At 32.0% G+C, this 22,912-nt stretch overlaps 1 protein-coding gene across 2 annotated transcripts in view; it reads left to right on the top strand.

Moving 5' to 3' along the window:
* LOC105205509 (ras-related protein Rac1) overlaps positions 1 to 22,687 on the top strand; it is a 48,808-nt gene extending 26,121 nt beyond the window's left edge. For both annotated transcript variants that reach the window (XM_011174880.3, XM_026138213.2), the window contains exon 3: positions 19,268 to 22,687. In XM_011174880.3, the coding sequence (XP_011173182.1) occupies positions 19,268 to 19,423 (156 nt within the window). In that variant the 3' untranslated portion in view covers positions 19,424 to 22,687. The remainder of the gene's footprint in view (positions 1 to 19,267) is intronic.
* The last annotated feature ends 225 nt before the right edge of the window (positions 22,688 to 22,912 follow it).

Below are 22,912 nucleotides of genomic sequence, written 5' to 3'. Positions count from 1 at the left end.
GTTGGTAGGGAAATATGGCGCCACATTGGCGCTTTTTAACAATTGTTATTTTAATAGTTAGGTCGGTATAAAAAATTTACAGTGCACGACTGACCCCAGCTTAACAGGTAAAGATGCTAAAATTAAAAGTAAATATTTTTTATATTTCTTATCATATTTTATTTTATTAATATATTTGCACGCTATTTGTAGTTTTTAACTTTTTATTAATTAAATGTATTTGATTTTTATATTATTATAAAAATGTTGCATCATATATCATAGGTCATTCCACGTGAAAGAAGCCACCAATTTTTTGAAGTGTTTTAGAGTTTATCTATACTGCGTGAGCTTGAATAGTTTGATGGCCGAACACTCTATGCCAAATATTAAGCCCGTAGAATAATTGGTTGCTGAATTGTTGGACCTTAGATTTTTGGACTTTATCGTCACAGCGCTTTCTTCGCTGCTTTATAGTCAGCGTGAAAGGCAAGTTTGATGATAAAATAACGTTTCTATATAACATACAACGCTCTTTTACGTGAAAATACTTATTTTTTGGCCAGGTTTTCGACAATGTTTACGAATTTTAAGTTTTTAAAATAGTGCGACATAGCGGCGATTAAAAGACCAGTCTTGATATTTTTCGAAAATAGCTCAAAATGTAGGCCTAAGTCTCTACTTTGTTATTGTAAAAGGACCCTGATAGCCAAGCATGTTTTGCAAAATCACACAACTTAATGCTGAGCATGAATTTTCAACTAGTTGCTGTGTATTTGCTGAAAATGTAACGCATAATCATACGTTTTTAACAACGGGAGCAGATTTAAATCATTTTATGTCAGCAGATTCAGAGCAAACGGAGAGCAACTGTTGCTCATTTTGTTGCCCACAAAATAATTTTTATTTGTGGAAAACATTTTGCTTTATCAATAGTTTTTGACAACGGGTGGATTGGACACCACTCACAGTGGCTGATGTCTAGAGTTCCGTTGGTTGGGTTAGATAAGTCAAAATAATTGGTTGCTGTCCAATCGAGCTGTGTTCAAACGGGTGTCACCCTTCGACAACATAAGAGCAACATAATGATAATAAAAAAAGATAATAATGTTGTGTTTTTGTCGGGTATTTGTTAAAAACATTAAATAAATTATTGCCTTGTAGCCAAATAAAATGTCGAAAATGATCTTTTCGTGTGTGTGCGCGCGTGTGCGTGTGTAATTGTGTGTTTGCGCGAGCGTGTGTAATGTAATAAATAAATAACAGTAAATTAATTATTTAATTTTTTATATGGGTTATTATTGATATTAATATTAGTAATCAGAAAATATGAAGTTCATGAACTTGTATTACTGCAATAATTCAGTATCAATTCAAAATTAATTTTTTTTCTGCGCTGTCGAAAATATCCAATTAAAACCAATTAAAACGGAATTGTTTTAAGCTGTTTTAATCGATTTAATCCATGAGCGGATTAAAAAGTAATTGGTTTTAATTTTATACGAATCGTAATTGATTTTAATATCGCTTTTTCGAATTATTTTTAATCCGAAACAATTACATTCTAATGCATATTGTTGTCAATTCAAATAAATTTGAATAATTAGATATATATTCTAAAATAATCTGCTTATTTCAGATGAAAAACAGAAGTTTCATTTATTTTATAATATTTTATATTATAATTTTACACACACACACACACACACACACACACGCACACACACACACACACACACACACACATACACACACACACACACACACAGGCTGTTTTAAAAATACCTAACACTGAATACGCTACAAGATTCTTTACATAAAAATAAGTAATAAAAGTTTTTAGAAGAAATGTCGAGACATCAACACTTTTGAACGGTGAGCTTAAAAATAATAATTCGAGTCTGTTTTATATCCTTAAACATTGTTTATTGCCTATTTTTATGTATAACTTATGTCATAGGCGACGTTGATAAAATTAACAAATTGAAGGAATTTTGAGTCTTTTTGGATAGAGAAAACGTGCTGCTGCAGCTCGTGGAATTTGAAGATCGTGGGCGCGTTTGTTCGAGTGCGCCGTGCCTAAGCGCCGAATGGTTACGCTTCATAATTGATCAACTTCAACAGCTTACCGTTCAAAAACTATTGGTATTTCGACTTTTCTTCTAAGAACTTTATTACTTATTTTTATGTAATGAATCTCGTAGCCTATTCAGTGTTAGGTATTTTTGAAACACTCTATACATACAGGGGTTGGACAAAATAATATGAATACCATGCAATATAGTACAGTTTGTTGCATTTTGGCAACTCTGTTTTTGTGTAAATAATGCGACGCGTATGCAATGCGCAGTTTACATGGCAGGTCTTGTAGGTTATATTTCAGTGTATTATACGTTTTGTTTTGCGACAGTTATAACAAGCGATTGGTGAAATACGTGACCTCTCAGACTTCGAAAGAGGGCAAATCTTTGCTGCTTGGTTAGCAGGAGCGTCTGTGATGAAAACAGCTGAACTGTTCAACGTCTCACGAGCGACAGTATCTACGGTAATGACAGCATACACAAAACATGGTAAAACATCATTGGCGAAGAGGAATAGTGGACGAAACCCAAAGTTAACTGACAGAAACCGACGAACATTTAAAAAGGATTGTGGCCAGATAACATAAAACTACCGCGTTACAACAGAACTCAACGCTTACCTGAGTAATACAATTTTGACAAAAACAGTACGGCGGGAGCTCCACGAAGCTAACATTTATGGAAAGGCTGCAATCGCAAAACTTTTTATAACGGAAGCCAACTCTAAACTGCGAAAAAAGTGGTATCACGATCATAAAACCTGGACACTTGATTGGAAGAATGTGGAATGGTCCGATGAATCATTGTTTACATTGTTTTTTTACTATTGGCCGGGTTTATGTATAGAGAACCACAAAAGAAGCTTATGATCTGGACTGCCTGTTTTTTTACAGTCAAGCATGGGAGAGGTTTCGTTATGATTTGGGCGGCTATATTGTGGTATTCAGCTGGTCCTCTCATTCACATTACTGACCGGATTACTGCAAATGAATATCTCGACATTCTCAATGATGAAGTTCTTACTATGACTAGCATACTGCTGCCAAACACTGCCACATTCCAAGATGATAATGCGCCCATACACACAGCCAAAAAGGTTCAGTCCTGGTTTGAGGAGCATCAGAATATCATCAAACATCTTCTTTAGCCAGCACAATAGCCATACCTCAACATAAATGAATTGTTGTGCGGAGTTTTAGAGCAGAGAATAAGCAGATTTCCATCTCTAACAACATTGAAACAATTGGCGGCTGCTTTGGTACAAGAATAGGACAACATTCCGTTGGAAACTATTCAGGCACTTTACGAATTATTCCGCGAAGAATTGCAGCTGTTTTACAAACAAATGATGGCCCAAATATTGTGTATATATCAGGTGTTCATATTATTTTGTCCAACCCCTGTATATATACGAGTGTGAGTTAAAAATTATTCGAACTTTCGTAATAAAACACTTTGTAGGTTGTTGTATCTCTTTCCGCGAATGCATGCGATCAAAGTCGAGTGAGGTACACATCACCACAGTACTACTGTGGTGTTAATGCTTTTACGTAAATTTTTATCCACATTATACAGCAATGTCAGAATTGTATAATGAATAAAAATAAATAAATAGCTGCATTTATCAATTGTAAGTTTTATTATTTTTAGCAAGATATTAATTGTTATATGTTATTCGTTACATCTAACTAAATGTATTAATCAGAAAGTTTGCATATTTATTTAATGCATATTTATTCATGCATTGTTTGCATGTTTATTTATTTTTATTTATTATATAGGGTGCGTCAGGTCTTTGAGAACACTCACAAATGTGCCTGCCACTTTGCAGTAAGTTTTTTTTCTTATCAAATTATAAATGGAGGACAATAAACTGATTTAGGAAATAAAAAAACACACTGTTATTGTCGCGAATCACAGCGATCTTGAAATCTTCCAATTTTTGAAAGTCGCTCGATCGTTTGTTTACAAAGTTCGTCGAGAGTTAGAAGCATTTGATGGCAATGTGAAAAGTGTTGCTAAGCGCAGAAAACATGAGGTTCAGACAGAGTTAGAACATCACAGTTTGTGCAGCAAGTCCAGGGCATTTATTGATGAAGACTCTTCAAAGTCCATAAGGGCCATATCGAGAGATTTTCAAGTTTCTGAGTGCACAATCCGTCGCATTGTCTACGAAAACATCCGGTACAAGTCCTACGTGATGCGCAAAGATCAGTTTATGTCGGCACAAACTCGAGACCAGCGATTTATTCGAGTACAACTTTTAAACAAGTTAAAACATTTTGAAATCCGGGATGGTGCCCACCTAGCTCCCCAGATCTTAATCTTTGAATTACTACGTATGGGGCGTTGTTGAACGGGAGACCAATAAACATCCTCCTAATATGCTTGATTCCCTAAAAGCAGCTATTACTAGAGTAATGACGCATATGAACGAGGGTCATTTAATTCGGGCATGCAAACATTTTCGCCAGAGAATTGAAGCTGTTATTGCCGCTGAAAGTGATTTTATCGAATAATTGTATAGCCTACGAGTTACTTAGTTTGCTGTAAAAATTTCATTAAAATACAATAAGTTGTCCAAGAAATATACAAATTTTAGTTTTCAAGTCAATATGTCTTCAAATACCTGATGCATCTTATACAATTCTGACATTGGTGTACAATGTTGTAGGTGAAAATTTACGTAAAAGCATTGGAAACGCAAATTGACTGTACACCATGAACATTATACAAAAGAATAATGTGTTTTACAAGAACATTTAATATTATGTATGTTTACAAGAAAACATAATTAATTCACATTACTAAAAATTTTGCGTTTATGTGCTATTTTTGATGTATACCAAGTAAATTGTAGCATATTTTTACATTTTGGCGCAGATAATAAATAGTCTCATGCCTCGAAACAATATATACATATACAGATATTTTCAATGCTTTCACCCACAATATTGTATAGTAATGTCAGAATTGTATAATGAATAGAAATAAATAAACTTGAATAAATGTGCAAACTTTCTGATTGTTACATTTTGTTACATATAACAAATAATATATTGCGATTAATATCTTGCTAAGAATAATAAAAATTATTTACAATTGATAAATATTGCTATTATTGAAAAAAAATTGGCAGGTTTCGAACACTTCTCTTCACGCGGCCGCTGAGGGCAAAATAGAAAGCGTGCGTCTTAGTCTCCTTATCTAGCGCGCTTTAACCTACCGCATAATAGTACTTACCATACCGCACGGCGAATGCCAAACTTTACATGCAAATTGTTCTGAAACGAAAGCCCATGCACTCAAACGCTCTGACACTTTTTATACCCTTGATCCCACTTTTTGAATAAACTATGACTCATCTAATTCCGTGTTTTGCAATTTGCGTCATCTCCTTGTAAGGATGACTCCTAAATACTCTCAGCAACCACGTTTGGGAATTCTGACATTAGTAGCGAGAAATGAGACGCTGAGAATTCTTGCGTACTATTTTTAAATAAAAAGTTATTTTGATAAAATAACATTGTAAATTATTTTATCTAATTTGTAAGATTGTATGAAAACCATTTTTTTTCTTGACCGTTGTTTATTAACTGCCAAAAAAAGCATAGTTTTCGGACAAATTTACAAATTTGTTAACGTGATTTATAGTGTTGTCATCAAAACATCTTTTTATTTAAAAATGGCACACAAGAATTGTTAGCGTATCACATCGAATTGAAATGGATTTAACAAGTGAGTGCTGGCGCCATCGCTAGGCGGCCACGCCGCGGGAGATTTTCTCGGTGAGTCGAGTGCGGCCACAGGCGTTATATCTAGGTGCCACCGCAGCCGACTCCACAACTCATACTTCAGTGAAACTTTCATGATCTGCTTATTGTAACTTTGAGACGAATACTCGCTCTCATTCTTTTTGAACGTAACGTGTGTGTGGAACACTATTCCAAATAAAATTTTATATTATTTACATGTAAATAACAATTTGTATTGTAATTTATTCTTATGCATAAATTTAATGTTAAATACAAATTTAATCTTTTTTAATCCTTTTTAACGAAAAAGATACAAAAAATATTTTTTTGTAAGCTAACATTTATTATGTTTACATTAATGTATTTTGTTTTAATAAATCTATCTGGGTTTCGATCTTATTTTTAATCGGTCTTAATATCGAATTTTCGGTGCAGAAATCCCAGATCGATTCGGATTATTGTTATTATTATTATTATTATTTTTTAATCAGTTTTAATTGCACATTTTTGGCAGGGTGAGGACAATTCAGCAAAAAAAAGATTTAACTTATTTATTTTTTTATATATTTGAAATAAATAAGAGTACGAAGCATATACTTAACCGTTTTCGACCGTTTTTGAATTTTTGAAATTTATGACTCAGCACATGTTGTTGGCAACTTGCTCTTATGTTGCTCTTTATGTATTGCGATAAACCGTTGACAGTAAGTACGCAGCATATTGGCAGCAAAACGTGCTGAATTCGTGTGATATCAAACCAAAGGCCCCTTGCTTTTGGCAACATTGCAGCAACAACACAAACAGGTGGCTAGCAGGGAATTTAATGGAACACGCATTTATTTGAGAGTAAAAACTCGGGAAGTAAGGCAATGTCGTTACATCGCTCGGCCTCTTTGCCATCACGCTCGGTTCAACTGAATTGTTGAGTTGCTGTTAAACCGCTGTTAAACAATATCTACAGCTCTCTCTTGCAGAAAGACAATGTGACTGGTCACATTGTCTTTCTGCAAGAGAGAGCTGTAGGTATTGTTTAATAAGATTAAAACTGAATTTAGAGAATTTTTTTTACGAAGAGTCGATCGGCATGAGGTAATATTTGCGTATGAGGTGTTGTGATAACGAGAATAGTGTGAAGACCAGGCGAGCAGGCTATATTCTGTCTAACGAGAGACGGTCCGTCTTTGCGCTTATTTGCGCATTGCAAACGACGTAGCGAGTCTCGTGATAAGAGCATTGCGTTATGGCCCCTGTCTACTTGCCGTGGCCATGTTGAAGTTGTGACATAAGCGAAAAATCACATAAAAGTTTTCGTGGTATTTGTAATTAAAAAGAATAAAACAGAATAACTAGATCACTTTAAAACACTTGTAAAAATGGATCTTGATTATTCTTTTTTCGCCTAACAGTCAGTAAATAGTTGAAAAAAGCATCTAAAGTGAAGCCTCTTTTGACAGGAAAACACACGGATGGCTATTGAAAGGAGTGAAAAATATGTTTTTATGTATAAAATTCAAAGAAGTTTTACTTGCGGTCCATTTTTACGAATTTAGTAAATAGGAGACAAGTCACATTTTCACAATAAATTAAGTACATAATAACGAAATGACATGCACAACAAAATTTTATCGTCAATCTGTCACGTTTCACGCTTATTATTTCTAATTTTGTCCGCGACGATATATCGTCAACGCGGAGTTCTCGCCAAGAGCCTTAAGCTATCATATAGCAGCATTCTTCGCTAAGTACACTCATGAATACATTATTTGTCTTTGTTTTTTGACCCAGTATCATTTAATGCAATTTTTCAATTATTGTACGACACGTACAATTACCTTTCTGTTTATCGTCGGAGCAATATTGTCTCACTTCCCGAGCTCTTACTACCAAACAAATACGAGTCCCATTAAATCCTTTTAGGGTAATAAAGTAGAGGCTTGGAGCTACATTTTGAGCTATTTTCGAAGAAAATTGAGACTGGCCTTTTAATCGCACCGCCGTTTTAAAAACTTAAAAGTTCTAAAAATTGTTGAAAATGGGTTCTGGCCGAAAAATGAATATTTTCACGTGAAAGAGCGTTCAATTTTCTATAAGAAACGGCAACATTTCAAATAATGATAACGTAAAGACGGCAAATACGAGTCAAGCGCGTTAAGTAGTGCGCAATAAAATTTTACGAGTCTTATTCCGTTATAGTCAACATTTTATTTTCAAACTTACCTTTCACACCCATTTTAAAGCAACGAAGAGAACGTTATGACGATAAAGTTTAAAAGATTTTACAGTTCGACAATCAATTATTTTACGAGTTTAATATTTGATACAGAATGTTCGACCATTAAACTGTTCAAGTTTACGCAATATGAACAAAATCTGAGATACTTCGAAAAATGGTGGTTTCTTTCAGGTGGAATGACTCGTATACAATATAGTTTTAAAAAATACATAAATATAAAAATGTAATTTTTACTTTTCAACATCAAATTTGTATTAAAATTTATTAAACTCACAGAACTGAAGCTACAATTATTGAAAATTCCATATTAGTCGCTAATTTTATATCATATATAAAAATAAGCATTATTTGTGTTGAAAAATTAGCATTAAATTATGAATCCAAATCAATGGGACATTTTTAAATAAAAATATAATTCCTTAACTGTAATTTTTTTTAAATCAATTCTTTATGATTTTTAAAAAAGTTTTAATTTTTCAAAAATTATCCTGCATTTGTCGTAACTTTGTTCACATATTTGTCAAAATTACATAATTTAATTTAATTAGTTTTACCAATTGTTATTGTTATTTCACTTTTTAATTGTATACTAGAAAGTTGAAGCTAAGTAAAATTATGATTGAAAACCATAGCATTATGGTATACCCTTTAATAGAATAAAATGCGAGTGACCCTACGATGGCTAGTGAGGAAAAAAAATTACGATGACTAGTGAGTGTTAAATATGAATTTACTTATTTGGTGAATTTTAATACTTATTGTTAGAATCATTCTGAATTAAAGTTATTTCTATTTTGGAATTTGGCTCGCTCTCAAGTGATGATATTTTGAAGATATATTGTCTTACATGACAAAATAATGACTACTTCTATTTTGCAATGTCTATTGTGAAATCGCAATTAAAGTAAATATCCTATTTACATTTGCCTCAACTCCTAACTTTGGTACCTGTTTTTTGCTATGATTGGACTCGATCAATCAAGAATTTTGATTAGATAAATAAAATCTCAAGGTACTCTAAGTTTGAGTATATAAATACGAAACCGCAGCCAGGATCTTTTATGAGAGTCTGCCGATCAAGTCTCTACGCGTCGAATAGTATGCAATTTACTTTATCTTTTTTTGTTAAAATATTACTAAAAGCAATAACATTTTTTATGTTAAAGTCGTAAGACTGTACAAAATTTGAAAAGAATGATTTTAAAATATTCAAAATGCAAATAAATTTCTTTACAGTTTTTCCGGGGAGAGGGATCTTATATATGCTTTTAAAGCATTAACATTACATATTCCAGCTTCACGTTACTTTAAAAAAGTGAAAATTGTGCAATTTCTAATAAGAGTAAGAGTTTACTTTTACAGAATGAAAATTGAGCCTGTATAATTTTTTGAATGGTTATTCACTCTATAAGATTCAGAGAGTATTAAATTTATAAATTTTACCAAATTTAGACTTGCTTTGAACTTTAAATTTTAGACTTAAAAATTTTAATAAGAATCTTAAAGTTCTTAAAATGTATGAAATTACGAATATTGTGTAGGATCATGTATATGGATTATAATATAAACTCGTTAAATTTTATCGATTATTTATTAACTTTTATACAGTAAAACTGATACTCTAATATATTATTCTGTATATGGTGAACCCACAATCGTAACCGTTTGAATTTAGGTTTTTTTCATTTGTTACAGTTTTGGTATGTAATTATCCATTATAAAATTTATAATGTATAAAAATAATAATACAAGTACATATAAGTTATGTATTATAAAAAAAATTATGTTTATTGCACGAAAAATTTATAAATTGTTGGAATAGGAGGTTTGAGGTTTTTTAAAGTCATTTCTTTTCTTTTTTCTTGCTGCAGTTTCATCTTACAATTAGCAACTTGCAGCGTCGCCAGTGCTCATTTTTTTAATAGTTCTCTATAAAATAGTTTTCTATAAAATGCTATTTTCTATAAAATAGCATTAATCTTTTGATTGATATGGTTAATCAACTTTTTTTGGTCAACTAGAATTCGAACGACACGCCGGCAAAGTTTTGTTAGGGTCAATGCGACCCATATAGTGTGTAAGTGAAATTTTTTTTGCGAGTATTTTACATAAAAAAGCTGGACAAAATACGTTCGAACAGGTCGATTCGCGGATATTACTTGCATATACTCTGTCTAAAGTTGGAATACTATAAAATACTGTAGAAAAGGGAGTTTTTTCGAAATATATCATGAAACACATCAATTTTTAATTTTAGACATGATTTAATAAAAAATACCTTATATTTACCTTGTTATATAAGTACATTTTTTAATAGAAATGATAATGATATAATTTTTTTTAAAGTATGAATCTTTAGCTTTAAAACGCCGTATTATAAAGTCTTTAAAAGTTTCTTCTTGCAAAGATATTTTTTTAAGAAAAGTGGATTTTTAGATGCCCAAAAATACCTCATATTCTTCGTGTTACATATATACTTTTTAAAAGGAATGACTTTGCCAAATTTTATTTAAAAAATGTGACTCTTTAGCTTTAAAACGCCATATTTGAAAGTCCTTAAAAGTTTTTTGTTGCGAAGATATGATTTTTTGAAGGAAAAGTGGATTTTTGATCAATTTCTCATTTTCCTATATAACTTCACAATAAATCATTTTTCGGCAATGCCGATTGTGCAGTCACACTCCTCAGATTCTGAACTTTCATTAAAAAAAAATTGTAGAAAAATATTGATTGTAATCAAGTTATAGCTTCTCAAAGTTGAAAAAGTCTCCCAGACCCGAAAATGTGTTTCCGTGTTTTACAGGATTGGTGTGTTTAAGAGTTAAACACGAAAATCTAAGAGACCCGATATATATTTTTTATATCGGTGGAATCTTATGTTTAGGGGATGAAACACTCTGAGAGAAAACGGTATTTCTCTTTTGGAGCGAATATTGTTGAAAGTAGAAGACAAAAAAATTTTTTTAACAAAAGTTGTACGGTTTAAAGAGTATTTTAAAGTTGTAGAGAAAAAAAATTTTTTTGTTTTGTTTAACAAAATACGCTCACCACCCAAAGTTTTTTTCAAATTTTTTTTATCCGAATTAAAGGTTATTTTTTTCTAAATTTAACCATATATAATAAAATTTGAAAAACATTTTAGGTGGTGGGTGTATTTTGTTAAACAAAACAAAACAAAATTTTTTTCTACAACTTTAAAGTACTTTTTAAACCGTACAACTTTTGTTAAAAAAATTTTTTTTGTCTCTTTTATTTTCGACAATATTTGCCTTAAAAGAGAAATGTTGCTTTCTTTTAAAGAGGGGTGTTTCACCCCTTAAACATGAGTTTCGTCGGTATAAAAAACTACGGGTCTTTTAGATTTTCGTGTTTAACAACATATTTTAAGGAGATTCAAATCAGCGTCGGACACCCGTGACAATTTCTTTATTAGAATTAAATACCTTTACGGTCTTAAAAGTTTAATTAAGATTTTCAAACTTTTTTTGTTGCTACAAAAAAGTCGGAAAAATTGAAATATGATTTTTAAAGCTTTAAAAATTTAGTTTTATTATTATAAGGATCTTGTTTCTTTGTATTTATTTTATGTTCAAAAATTAAAGAAAAAAATCACTCTTTAAAATTAACTACGTATATATGCAGCGTTAAAAACATGAATGTAAGATTAGAACCGTGTTATTTTTGTTGATAAAAATTCGATTAGCTCTGACCAATAGTCGCTCGTCTAGGATTGCTTCATCGATATTTATTCTTAGTGGAAATAGCACGAATTTTAATCTGAAGAATAATCTTTTGATTTGCATGGTTAATACCGCTATCATTAATTTGTATAATTTTGCTTGAGTTATACTTTTTTCATAATTGAAATTTTACAACATTAAAAAAAATTTAAACCGAAAATTGGACTAAAAAAAAAACAGAAAAATGTTTACGGTCCAGTTACAATTCCGGTCCATTAGCCTGCACAACATTTCGATTTCGGTTTTGGTTCAGTCCGGGTCTCTGGTCGTAGTTCTTTTCCGGACTTCGCAGCTGATGTCTGGCGATGAAAAGTAAAAAAAAAGTCAGTAATTATCATTATTACTTGATTTTGGAGAATTCTCATAAAGTTCTTTCTGATTGGTTTATGATATCTCGAAACTATTCTCAAGACGATCTTAAATAACAGCAGACTATGAATATTAGTTGAAAAGTGATGATTGAAAATAATTCGAAATAAAGTAAAGCCAATAAAGCGAGCAACAATTTTATTGTTAATATAAATAGTAATTCTTTAATTTAATATTCAATCACAATTGATTCAATTTATAAGTTTACCATTAGAATAAGTGTTACAATGACTTCAACTGCAGGTTCTAGTTATTTGCAAAAAGAAATATTCTTCTTTTTATTAGACACAGTTTTAAGTGTAAACAAGTTTTTTTTAATGTTAAAGCTGTCATGGTCGAGAATCAAACAAATTGCATGCGTCGTATGATGGAAAGCGATTGTTTCTTTAACATCTGGACACGATTTTTCGCCAATAGAAAATTGATCAAAACGAATCAATCAAGAAAATTTTACATTATTGATTTTATTTGCCTATATACTCATATTTGACTTTTATGGCGCCTCAAAAAATTGTTTTGCGTTCAAACTTTGAAATAATGAATACCATTGTACATAGCTCGTCGTTAATCTAATAATTTTGTTGCACACTGAACAGGACCGTAAAGTTGAAACATTTGTGATTGAATGTTAAATTAAAGAATTACTATTTAAATTAATAACCAAATTTTTGTTTGTCTTATTGGCTTTACTTTATTTTGAATTATTTTTAAATTTATACGAGCTGACTTCATTTTAGTTTAATAAAGATTGAATACATGAGAATTACGTCATAAATAGTTCAAAATATCGTTATGACCGGCTAGGTCGTCTCGTTCACTCGTACACTCGTACTTCGATTACACACACGCGTTTAAGAAATAATAAATAAGATAGACTTTACAAATTAACGGTCTTTAATAAAATATAAGTGACAGCTCGTTTTACAAGAACAACACTAATTGTAAGACCAAACATACAACAACAGCAACAACTGTTGGTAGAGAACGATTTTCTCCTGTCGCGCTCATCGATTGCCTTGCACAAATCAATTATAGCAGTTTCCGTAGGGCGGGCACGCAACACTGCCCCTTTTTTTTCAAAGTTGTCCCGACATCTAACTCAGAGGGCTTCCGAAAAATCTTCACGACTTCTTGCTCGTACATACTCTTCACCTTGAGTCTTGCATGCTTCTTTCTTTATTCTTTGGACAAGGAGAATTAACTCTCGGGGGCCTAACGCCTAAAAGGCATCCCAAGTCCCCGTCTCGGTATTCGTTCTTAGGCCCACGAAAAAACCCCGAATCAAAAACCGGGGCGAGGCGGTCTTCTTAAAAATGCCTTGCATGAATCTCAGAACTGAAATTAAAACAGAATTTGACGAGTATCTTAAAATAACCCTGTAAGGGAAAAACTTTTTTAATTACGAATTTTCGTCTCCTATATTTTAAATAAAATTTAAGACAAAATACTCACGAAAAGACTTAAATTCGACGACTCTCCGCTCCACCCTGAACTTCTGCCTTAGGCCACTAAATACCGCCCTCTGCGAGTCAGAAGAAAAAGAATTGAAGCTCACTCTCAGCTCTTGACGAAAGAACAATCTTTAGAACTCATCTCCCAAGGCGAGGATTTTTAGGGAAGCTCGATTACCTCCTGTTCTATCCCGGGCTCTTACCATAGGTTACCGAGCATCGTCCTCCGTGATTCAGACAAAAATGACGATCTCCTGCCTTATCCTGGTTCCCTGCCATAGTTTACTGAACGTCTTTTGCATCTGCAATCACAATCCACTCGACGACCTTATGCTCTACCTTGATCTTCTGCCACAGGTTACCGAGCGTCGTCTTGAGCAATATCAAACAAAAAATGACGACTTTCTGCTTTTATCCGGGCCTCTGCTTTAGGAAACTGAACACCGTTTGCTGCAAATCCATTCCTTTGAACTAAACTAAGAAATAGAAATTAATTCTAAGCTTCTGATGAAAGAACGGTTCTTGAATCCATCTCCCAAGACGAAGACTTCTAGGGAAGCACGACGGCCTCCTGCTCTACCCCGGGGCACTGCCATGAGTTACCGAGCGCCGCTCGAGCCATCCCAAATCAACGCCTTTTTGAAAGAAAAAAAACCTCAGACTGTCTCCCTCCTTCCTGGGACGAAATCTCAATCCCGAAAAGAAGAAATTTTAAGCTAAAACCGAAACTCGAAATTGTGCGAATCAGGAAATTAGAAGAAAACAACACGCCATACATCAATCAAAACAGTAAAAATTAAAAGAAGAAAGTATAAGCTGAAAATGCGCTTGACAGTCTCACGCCTCTCAAAAGGAAATTTGCGTAACGAAGCTCTCCCATCATAAACATCTGGCTTAGATTTATAAATTAGCCAATTAGGGGAAACGTCGTGACTTTCAAATAAATTTGGATTTGATTTGCCTGTTGTACGGCAAAGCGGCTCCTCCAGTCGATGAACAACCTCGTCCCGTTGCGAGAGACGCACTAAAATCTGCTCTCGAAGCCGCTGCTGCTCACACTCTTTCTTTAGCAATCGAAGTTTCTGTATCACAGGATCCCTCTCTGGATTTGAAGCCTCAGAGTCGTCCCCATGGTTCGAGTAGTTATTCCTCTTTTCTGGGGTATTTTGCGTTGCCATAATCTTTTTAAGCGCGATGTTCGTCACAATAGAAACACACGACCGACATGTTCGATCCCGGACGAGTTCTTAAAATGTTACGACCGGGTAGGTCGTCTCGTTCACTCGTACACTCGCGCACTTCGATTGCACACACGCGTTTAAGGAATAATAAATAAGATAGACTTTACAAATTAATGATCTTTAATAAAATATAAGTGATAGCTCGTTTTACAAGAACAACACCAAGACCGAACACACAACAACAACAACTATTGATAGGGAACGATTTCCTGTCGCGCTTATCGATCATCTCGCACGAATTGATCATAGCAGCTTCCACAGGGCGGGCACGCAACAATATTAAAAGTAACGATAAAAGTAATTGTCGAATTTGTTATCGTTATTGAAAAAATGTTAACGTTACAGTTACATGAAAAAAAGTAATGCTGTTACCAAAAAATAACTGTAACGATGTTACAAGTAATGTGTTACTTCTGGGTGCGTGCGTGCGTGCGTGCGTGCGTGCGTGCGTGCGTGCGTGCGTGCGTGCGTGCGTGCGTGCGTGTGTGCGTGGGCGTGTGCATGTCCGTGTGCGTGTGTGTGTCTAGGAGAGTGGTGGAAATTGGACCTATTTACAGATTTTGCTTTTTATAAAGTGCAAATAAAATTTGATCGTAAAAGGTGCCGTTGGAAAGATAATTTAATTCTCTTTATTTAATTAAGACCATTTTGATGTATCTCTCATTTATGTTAAACTATAATTGAAAATATAAAAATTTTTTTCAGTCGGATTTGGAACTACTAGTTCTAAATTGAATGCTTCTGTTTTAAATCAGATACCCCTATTTTTTTCCATTCTTACATAGAATTTTAAAAGATTTTAATGTACTTTTTTTTAGTATTGAGTAAAAACGAACAATTTGACAATTGAAAATGAAAATTTTATTCAGAAAAGAAAATTGATGACAGTTTATATAATTAGAGTTGAAATCAATAAAATCCAATTATTGAGTATGATGACTTATAATATTTCACTGATTTAACATTTTCACTGATTTCTAGGATCTGTTTGGCCAATCACCATTGCTACGATCAGGTTGCAATTTCGATGTAGAGGCCTGATTTAAATACGAGTACTTTCGAACTTTGGAACAAATTTTACGATAAACTGCAAAAGTGATTACAAAACGCTTGATATTTTTTAATTCCACACTTTTTAATTATCTTGAATTAATTATCTTTTAAAATTTTTACACCTTTACACGATGATTTACAAGAATTTTCTATTTTTTTTTTAATTTTTGCACGATGACTGAAAATATACATTCACATTTATTCTATGAATAATATGACAAAATTATCAAACTGATGTCACAGTTCAGTGTCTTATAAGAACTTTACATTATAAATGGCACGCAAATTTGTTTAATCATATTTATTTAAATTTAAAAGTTCCTATTTAGAATACTATCCGGTATATCCCATTCTTCCCTTACTATAGAATCTTACAAATAAATGTATGCATTTATCGATAAAAGTGAGTTGAGAATATGGATCTTGATATTTAAAGCGATCAAAGAATATACAGGGTGTTAAAATTAAACAGGGTGTTAAAGTTACAATTAAAAATCATACATAGAGTATACTACGAGATATAGGACAAAAATTCAAATCAAAAAGTGCCGAATTATTTTTTGAGAAAATTAGGAATTGTATGTAAAAATCACACAAGAAATGTTATTTTAGCAACAAGATTTAGCCGTGACCATTTAGGCTTGTTAATTATTTGTGTTTTTACATAACGGTCGATATAGTTTTATTAAAAATAAATTAAATTAAACACTTAATTATCTAAAAAATCGAAAAAAATTTTATCACACAAGGTTTCAAAATGTTTGTTATTTATTTATATTTACTATATTAATTTATATTAAATATTTTATTCATACTATTATTGAATTTTAGTTGAATTTTTGAATAGGTTTTTTTTGTAGGTGGATTTTGTTCCATTTTTTTAATTAAATTTTTAAGTGGGTCCTACCTAATAAAACTCATCATGTTTTATTTGGCTGTGCCCATCTTATTAAACCTTGCCTAGGACACCTATCTTTTATGTCTTTTCTCATTATACCTGTCATATTTAGCCGTTGAAATCTTACTATTTTTCCACTGGCTTTGTATATCTCTTTTTTTATTTATTAATTCTATCTTAAATTTTTCTTCCCTCTTACCTGCATTGCTTCTACTCCATCCGTTTCTATACTTTTTCCCTTTACCGTATCCGTTTTTCCTTCCATATTATTCTTTTTTTCTGTTATTTTATTAACATTAACGTTAATCAACATTCTTTAACTATTCTCCCTGTATTTTCGCTTTTAATCTTATTTTCCTATATTCTGTCTCTTCTTCTCCGTCCTCCCTTTAATTTATCTGTCACCAATTTTATAATATATCTCTGTGTACAAAATTCTAAACCAAAGGTCCATCTTATATAATTTTTCTAATTCCTCCTTTTCATCCCATCCGCAAACTTTTACTCTATATGACATTGTACTGTGAACCAAATACTTAAACAAAATCCATCTTCTTCTAAACTCCTTTGTACACAACTTGTCTCCTAAATTCCATATTTTCTTTGCATTTCTAGCTATTCTTTCCTTCCTGCATATCTTCTTAATGTGCCTTTCTTTAGTATAAGCATAAGTAAATCGGTTTAGTTTTGTTTGTTCTATATTGATTTGAAAATGGAAGAAAATAAGGTGCATTTTCGTCCATTGTCATTTTATTTTAAAAAAGGCTAGAACCATTTAGACAACATGATAGATTTGTACCGCTTACGGCACGTTAGCTGAAAGAACTGTTTAGTGGTTTGCTCGTTTTAAACGTGATGATTTTAGTGTTAAAGACCAAGAACGTTTAGACTTTCAGTGGTAGATGAGCAAATTTCAACACTAATTAAAAATAATTCACGTTACATGATACCGCCAAAATACTTCATATATCTAATTTGAATATAAGATTTGAATAAGAAATTCTCTGAATTTTACTTAAAAAAACCATTCAAACTTTCTGAACAACCCAATATTACAAAGTTGAATAAAAACAAAAAGTTACGTGAACTAAGAAAATTCAGTAACATTAACTATTTGTAATCAAATTATTGGATAAACTACAGATAAATAGTAATGCAAATATAGGTGACGGAAAAATTAAATCGAGATTCAATTTTGTGATTTCTTGTTCTCATTCCTAACACTTAGGAGTGAAAACAAGAAATTCCAAAATTGAAGGAGATTGCACAAAGTGCGAAATGCCAAGAGGCATTACCATTAAAAAAATAAAAGTGTTACAACCTTAATATCCGCGACTATACTTGTATATATTGTAATAAGATTAAAAAAATTTTTGTTTATGAAATTATTTATTATGTATTGCAAAAATTGCATATTATTGTATACTATAGGTAAAATTCCAAATATTTAAAATATTTAAATAGGTTGCACACATGAACATTTTATAAGTGATTTATCTTTTTATCAAAAACATTTTATTCTGTATAGATTTGAATGCAAACAAATTGATTAAGATTATAAAATATTTTGTGTTCATATACTGGCCTAGTTTACACCGAGCACTTGATACACGTACTAACTCGTAACTTTCTATTAAATTATCTTACTTTCGACGATGCGTGTATACATGATACATATATTTAATTATCTCGACCATATTATATTGTACCAGCTTAGTATACTATTCTTTAAATTTGTTACCGAAATCATGATATAAACAAGGATATGCTCATTATATGTCAGACCATTGTGCATCTCCAAGCTACGTCATAGATACGTCATACGACGACTGCTATTCAATTTGTTTTAATTTGTTTTTGATCATAATGTTCGCATTTCACACACTAACTCAGACCATATTACAATTTACATTAGCATACATATAACAAATTCTATCGTATTATATAGAATATATTATATATATACCGCATATTTTATAATTAAACATCAGAGTAACAATTTTATCAGAAAAATGCTTTTAACAATGACTATATAAAATCGCTGCTTTAAATTTACCGCTCAGTGTGACGTAGCTTTGGAGCAGTTCCTCATTGGCCGCTTTTTACAAGATGCACAAGAGCATACCCTTGTATTCATACCCTTTATATCATGGCCGAAATTAAGATAATTTAATAGAAATTTACTAGTTAGTACGTGTATCAAGTACTTGGTGTAAACTAGGCCACTAGTTTTAATGTGTACCAAGTAAATTCAATTATAATATATTAAATTATATTAATACATTTTCAAAATTATGGAACACTAGTCTATCCATGTCATGATTGTCTTTTTTAAAGAGTTTTTTGGCTGTAAAAAATCAGAAACATTTCTAGCGCACTTTTAATATTTATGAATATAAAGATCTTACAATGAATTTGACGAGTGTTTGGAACATTATTTGTTCAAAATGTATCTTGTTCATTGCAGGGTTTGGCGATGGCAAAAGAGATCGGCGCTGTCAAATACTTGGAATGCTCTGCTTTGACGCAGAAAGGCTTGAAGACTGTTTTCGACGAAGCGATACGCGCTGTGCTGTGCCCCGTTCTCCAAGTGAAGCCAAAGCGCAGATGTTTCCTTCTATAATATTAAATGTATCCCTCTTTGCACGTTGGTACTGGAATGTGTTAAAAGTGTTTCATCGTTTCTCAACTCCAATGTACCAAGCACTAATCGAATCAATCGAGTGAATTGCCGAACTATTTGGAACCCCAGTTGTAACCAGCCTACGTCAGCAAAGGGGCTGCAAACATCTGCTATAAGCGCACAAATAAAACTGATTCGGCATAAATTTCCAGCGAGCAAAACAAAAGAGGGTTCACACGCAGGAAATCACGTATTCAAAGTATAAATTCATTTTTACGTGGCCTCCAACACATCTTGAAGGAAAAAGAAATCTAATTGAGGTTTTTCGCCGTTTACGCGAGCAAAACTTCCAATCCGAATAGTCTGATCACGTAAGGCTATAAATGCGAACCGATTGGACGTCTTAAGCGAAGAGAATATAAAAGAAGCCAAAATAACTAAACTAACCGCTGTACAGTATACTAGAAGTACATTATTAATATTACAATTAATAATTATATAATGAATGGTAAAAAAGAAAAAAGGAAATATTATCATGTAATTGTATAAGCGTCCAAACACACTGACTGTGTACTGAACAGTTTAATCAAAGAGGAAAACCATTTTATGCTATTTGTACATTTTAGATAGGACGCGTGTAGCTAACGCATTTAAAATGCGGGTAAAGGAGAAAAACACAAGTAGTTTTCCTTATCGCGAAAGATTTCAATATGTATCAAGTTATAAATTCAGAGAGAAACGTGAGAGAGAGAGAAAGAGAGAATATTTTTTAGAGATATGTGCGTAGAATACATGGCAAATACCTATTTGGACGATATTCATATAGATGTTTATAAATGTGAATAACGATAAACGATAACTCCATGCATATATACATTTCTCTAAGTACTTATAGCAATTATAAGTTTTTTTTTTATTTCAAACGTTTAATGTAATATTATTATTGAAAACTTTGATAAAGCTTCGCAACATACTCAGAAAAAGATTAAATTTCTTCAATTCAAATATTTGAGTACATAAAATATTTGGACTGGAGAAATTGAAATAATATAAAATTAGTGAACTGAAGTTTAAGTATTTATATATTTAATTTGAATTTGTAAATATTTGAACTGAAGAAATTTAAATACATAAATAATTGAAAGTATTTTTATATATATTTAACTTAAATGCATAAATATTTAAGTTAAAGAAATTTAAATATATAAAATATTTGAACTAAAATTCAAATATTTGTATACTTAACTTAAAATACACGAAATCTTTGGATTGAAGAAATCTAATTACATTGAAAAAATTGATCAAGTAACTACTTTTTTTTTCAGTGTAGAGTTGCTTTTACAAAGAGAATTCATCACATAATCTCTGAAAAACATTGGTTTGTTATGTTCGTAAAAGTCCTAGATTTATTTGAGAAATTGTATATAATCCAATTAAAGACGTTAAATGCGTAATTGAATGTTGTTCAATGTTCACTTATACTCATCTTCTATTTAATTCCATTAAATGGTTTAACAAAAATTTTGTTCTGAAGATGAGTTTGTAATTTTAAAATAATAATTAAATCAATGCACAAATTGAAAAAATTTGATAGCTATATTTTCAAAGCAAAATTGGCGCCGCATAAAGTTGCATTACATCCTTCTTCCACTAAATTGGTTAATATTAACGTAAATATTACATACTGTAATTTGAGAGAGAGAGAGAGAGAGAGAGAGAGAAAAAAATTATTGGTAACTAATTGTACAAGACTTGTAGATGTATGAGATATAAGTATAGATGTCGAATCGAGTTTAATGATGTCTTTGCTTTGCGTTGTTTCGTTCACGAGTGTCGCGCGACAACGATCTGTGATCCGTGCGCACAATGCGCTCACGTTCTTTTTGACAGGAATTACTTCGACTTGTCATCAATTTGTGAAGATAAAATTGAAAAGAAAAACATAATGTATATGTAGAAAAAAACAGGATACAACTATCGAAGCAGAAGATATGCGGATGTTTCTTGTGTTGTGCGAGAAAATGAGAGACTGTTATTAGTATAGAAGAAAAATGAGTACAAGAAGTGCGAATGTATGTGACGAGAGAAGATGTGCTACAACATAAACTGTACATAAATGCTGAACTTTAAATGTATTTCTACTTATTACCACATACGATGTTACATGCATATTGTAAATGGTAATGAGCCACATATGGGTATTCGGCAACATGTGGAAAAAAATTTTATTAAAGAGTGATTCTAGAGAATAGAATAGACTAAGATCGGAAATAATAAAACTGCGATTGAAGTTTTGTTTTCTAATTATAAGTGTTTAAATATTTATGTAAAAAGTGCGTAAAGCATACAAATATTTAAACGTTGCGATTAAAAAACGAAGTCTTCACCGAATTTTGTTATTCTTGATTTTGCAGTTTTGAGTATTTAAATATTCACCTAAAAAGTGCCTGAAGTGAATATTTAAATATTTATAATTAAAAGTAGTCTTAGTTATTATTTTGTTATTCTTGATTTTTGTCTTTATCATCTAGGAAAGCTCAAATTACATATTTCGGCCAATTTTTAACTTTACGGTTTTCCCTTACCTTATTATTTCACGCGCAATCTTAGTAAATGTCAACACTTGATAATGAACTGCACGCGAAGTAATAAAGTAAGGAGGGAGTATCAAGTTGAAAATCAGTCAAAATGTGCAGTTTGTGCCGAGATCTAGTCTAGAATCACTTTTTAATTTTTTTCTCATTGTTGATCATCCTATATACAAACACGAATATACCCACATAGTCGCGCGCCCGCATGAACGCATCCGTACACACCCAGAATACACACACATACACACACGCACGCACGCGCGCGCACACACACACACAACATAAATCGCTAATCGAATCTAAATCGTTATTTGTTTTTTATATATATATTATAAATATATATAAAGTAAAACACGGAGGGGAGAAGCTGGACCAAGACCTAACTAGAGACTCAATCGTTGCCAGATCCATACCAATCTCTGTGCAATCTGTTTGAGAAAAAATGAAGATTTGGTCCATAAAAAAGAATCACAAAACCTATTGTAATTAAATATGCTTTATTAAATGGATGTTTATTAAATATTCGGCTAATTCCTTGTCGAGAAAAATTAAGAGCCGGTACGATCCATGCGGCACAGAAGGATGACAAAAACATTACAAAAATATTTCCTTACAGATGTGTAATCTTCAAAACTCTTGGAATTGTCAAAACTTAATAAAAGGACTACTGAGAGTCGCGCGCAATAAATGATGCGGCGCGAAAATTAATCTTAAAGCTCCTGACTCCTCAACCAAGAACTCCACGTTAATTGTGGCGACATAATATTACAGAAAAAAATTAGAATAGGCATAAAACATGATATGTTTACAATGAAATTATCTTTTGCATGTTATTTCGTTATTGTCTCATTGTAAAAATGTGACTTGTTTCGTATTTACCAAATTCGTAAAACTGGTC

This window comes from Solenopsis invicta, chromosome 5 (genome assembly GCF_016802725.1).
Source record: "Solenopsis invicta isolate M01_SB chromosome 5, UNIL_Sinv_3.0, whole genome shotgun sequence".
In the NCBI taxonomy this organism is placed as follows: Eukaryota; Metazoa; Arthropoda; class Insecta; order Hymenoptera; family Formicidae; genus Solenopsis; species Solenopsis invicta.
Note: the sequence above shows the minus strand (reverse complement) of the source record. Positions and strands in the feature narration are given on the sequence as shown.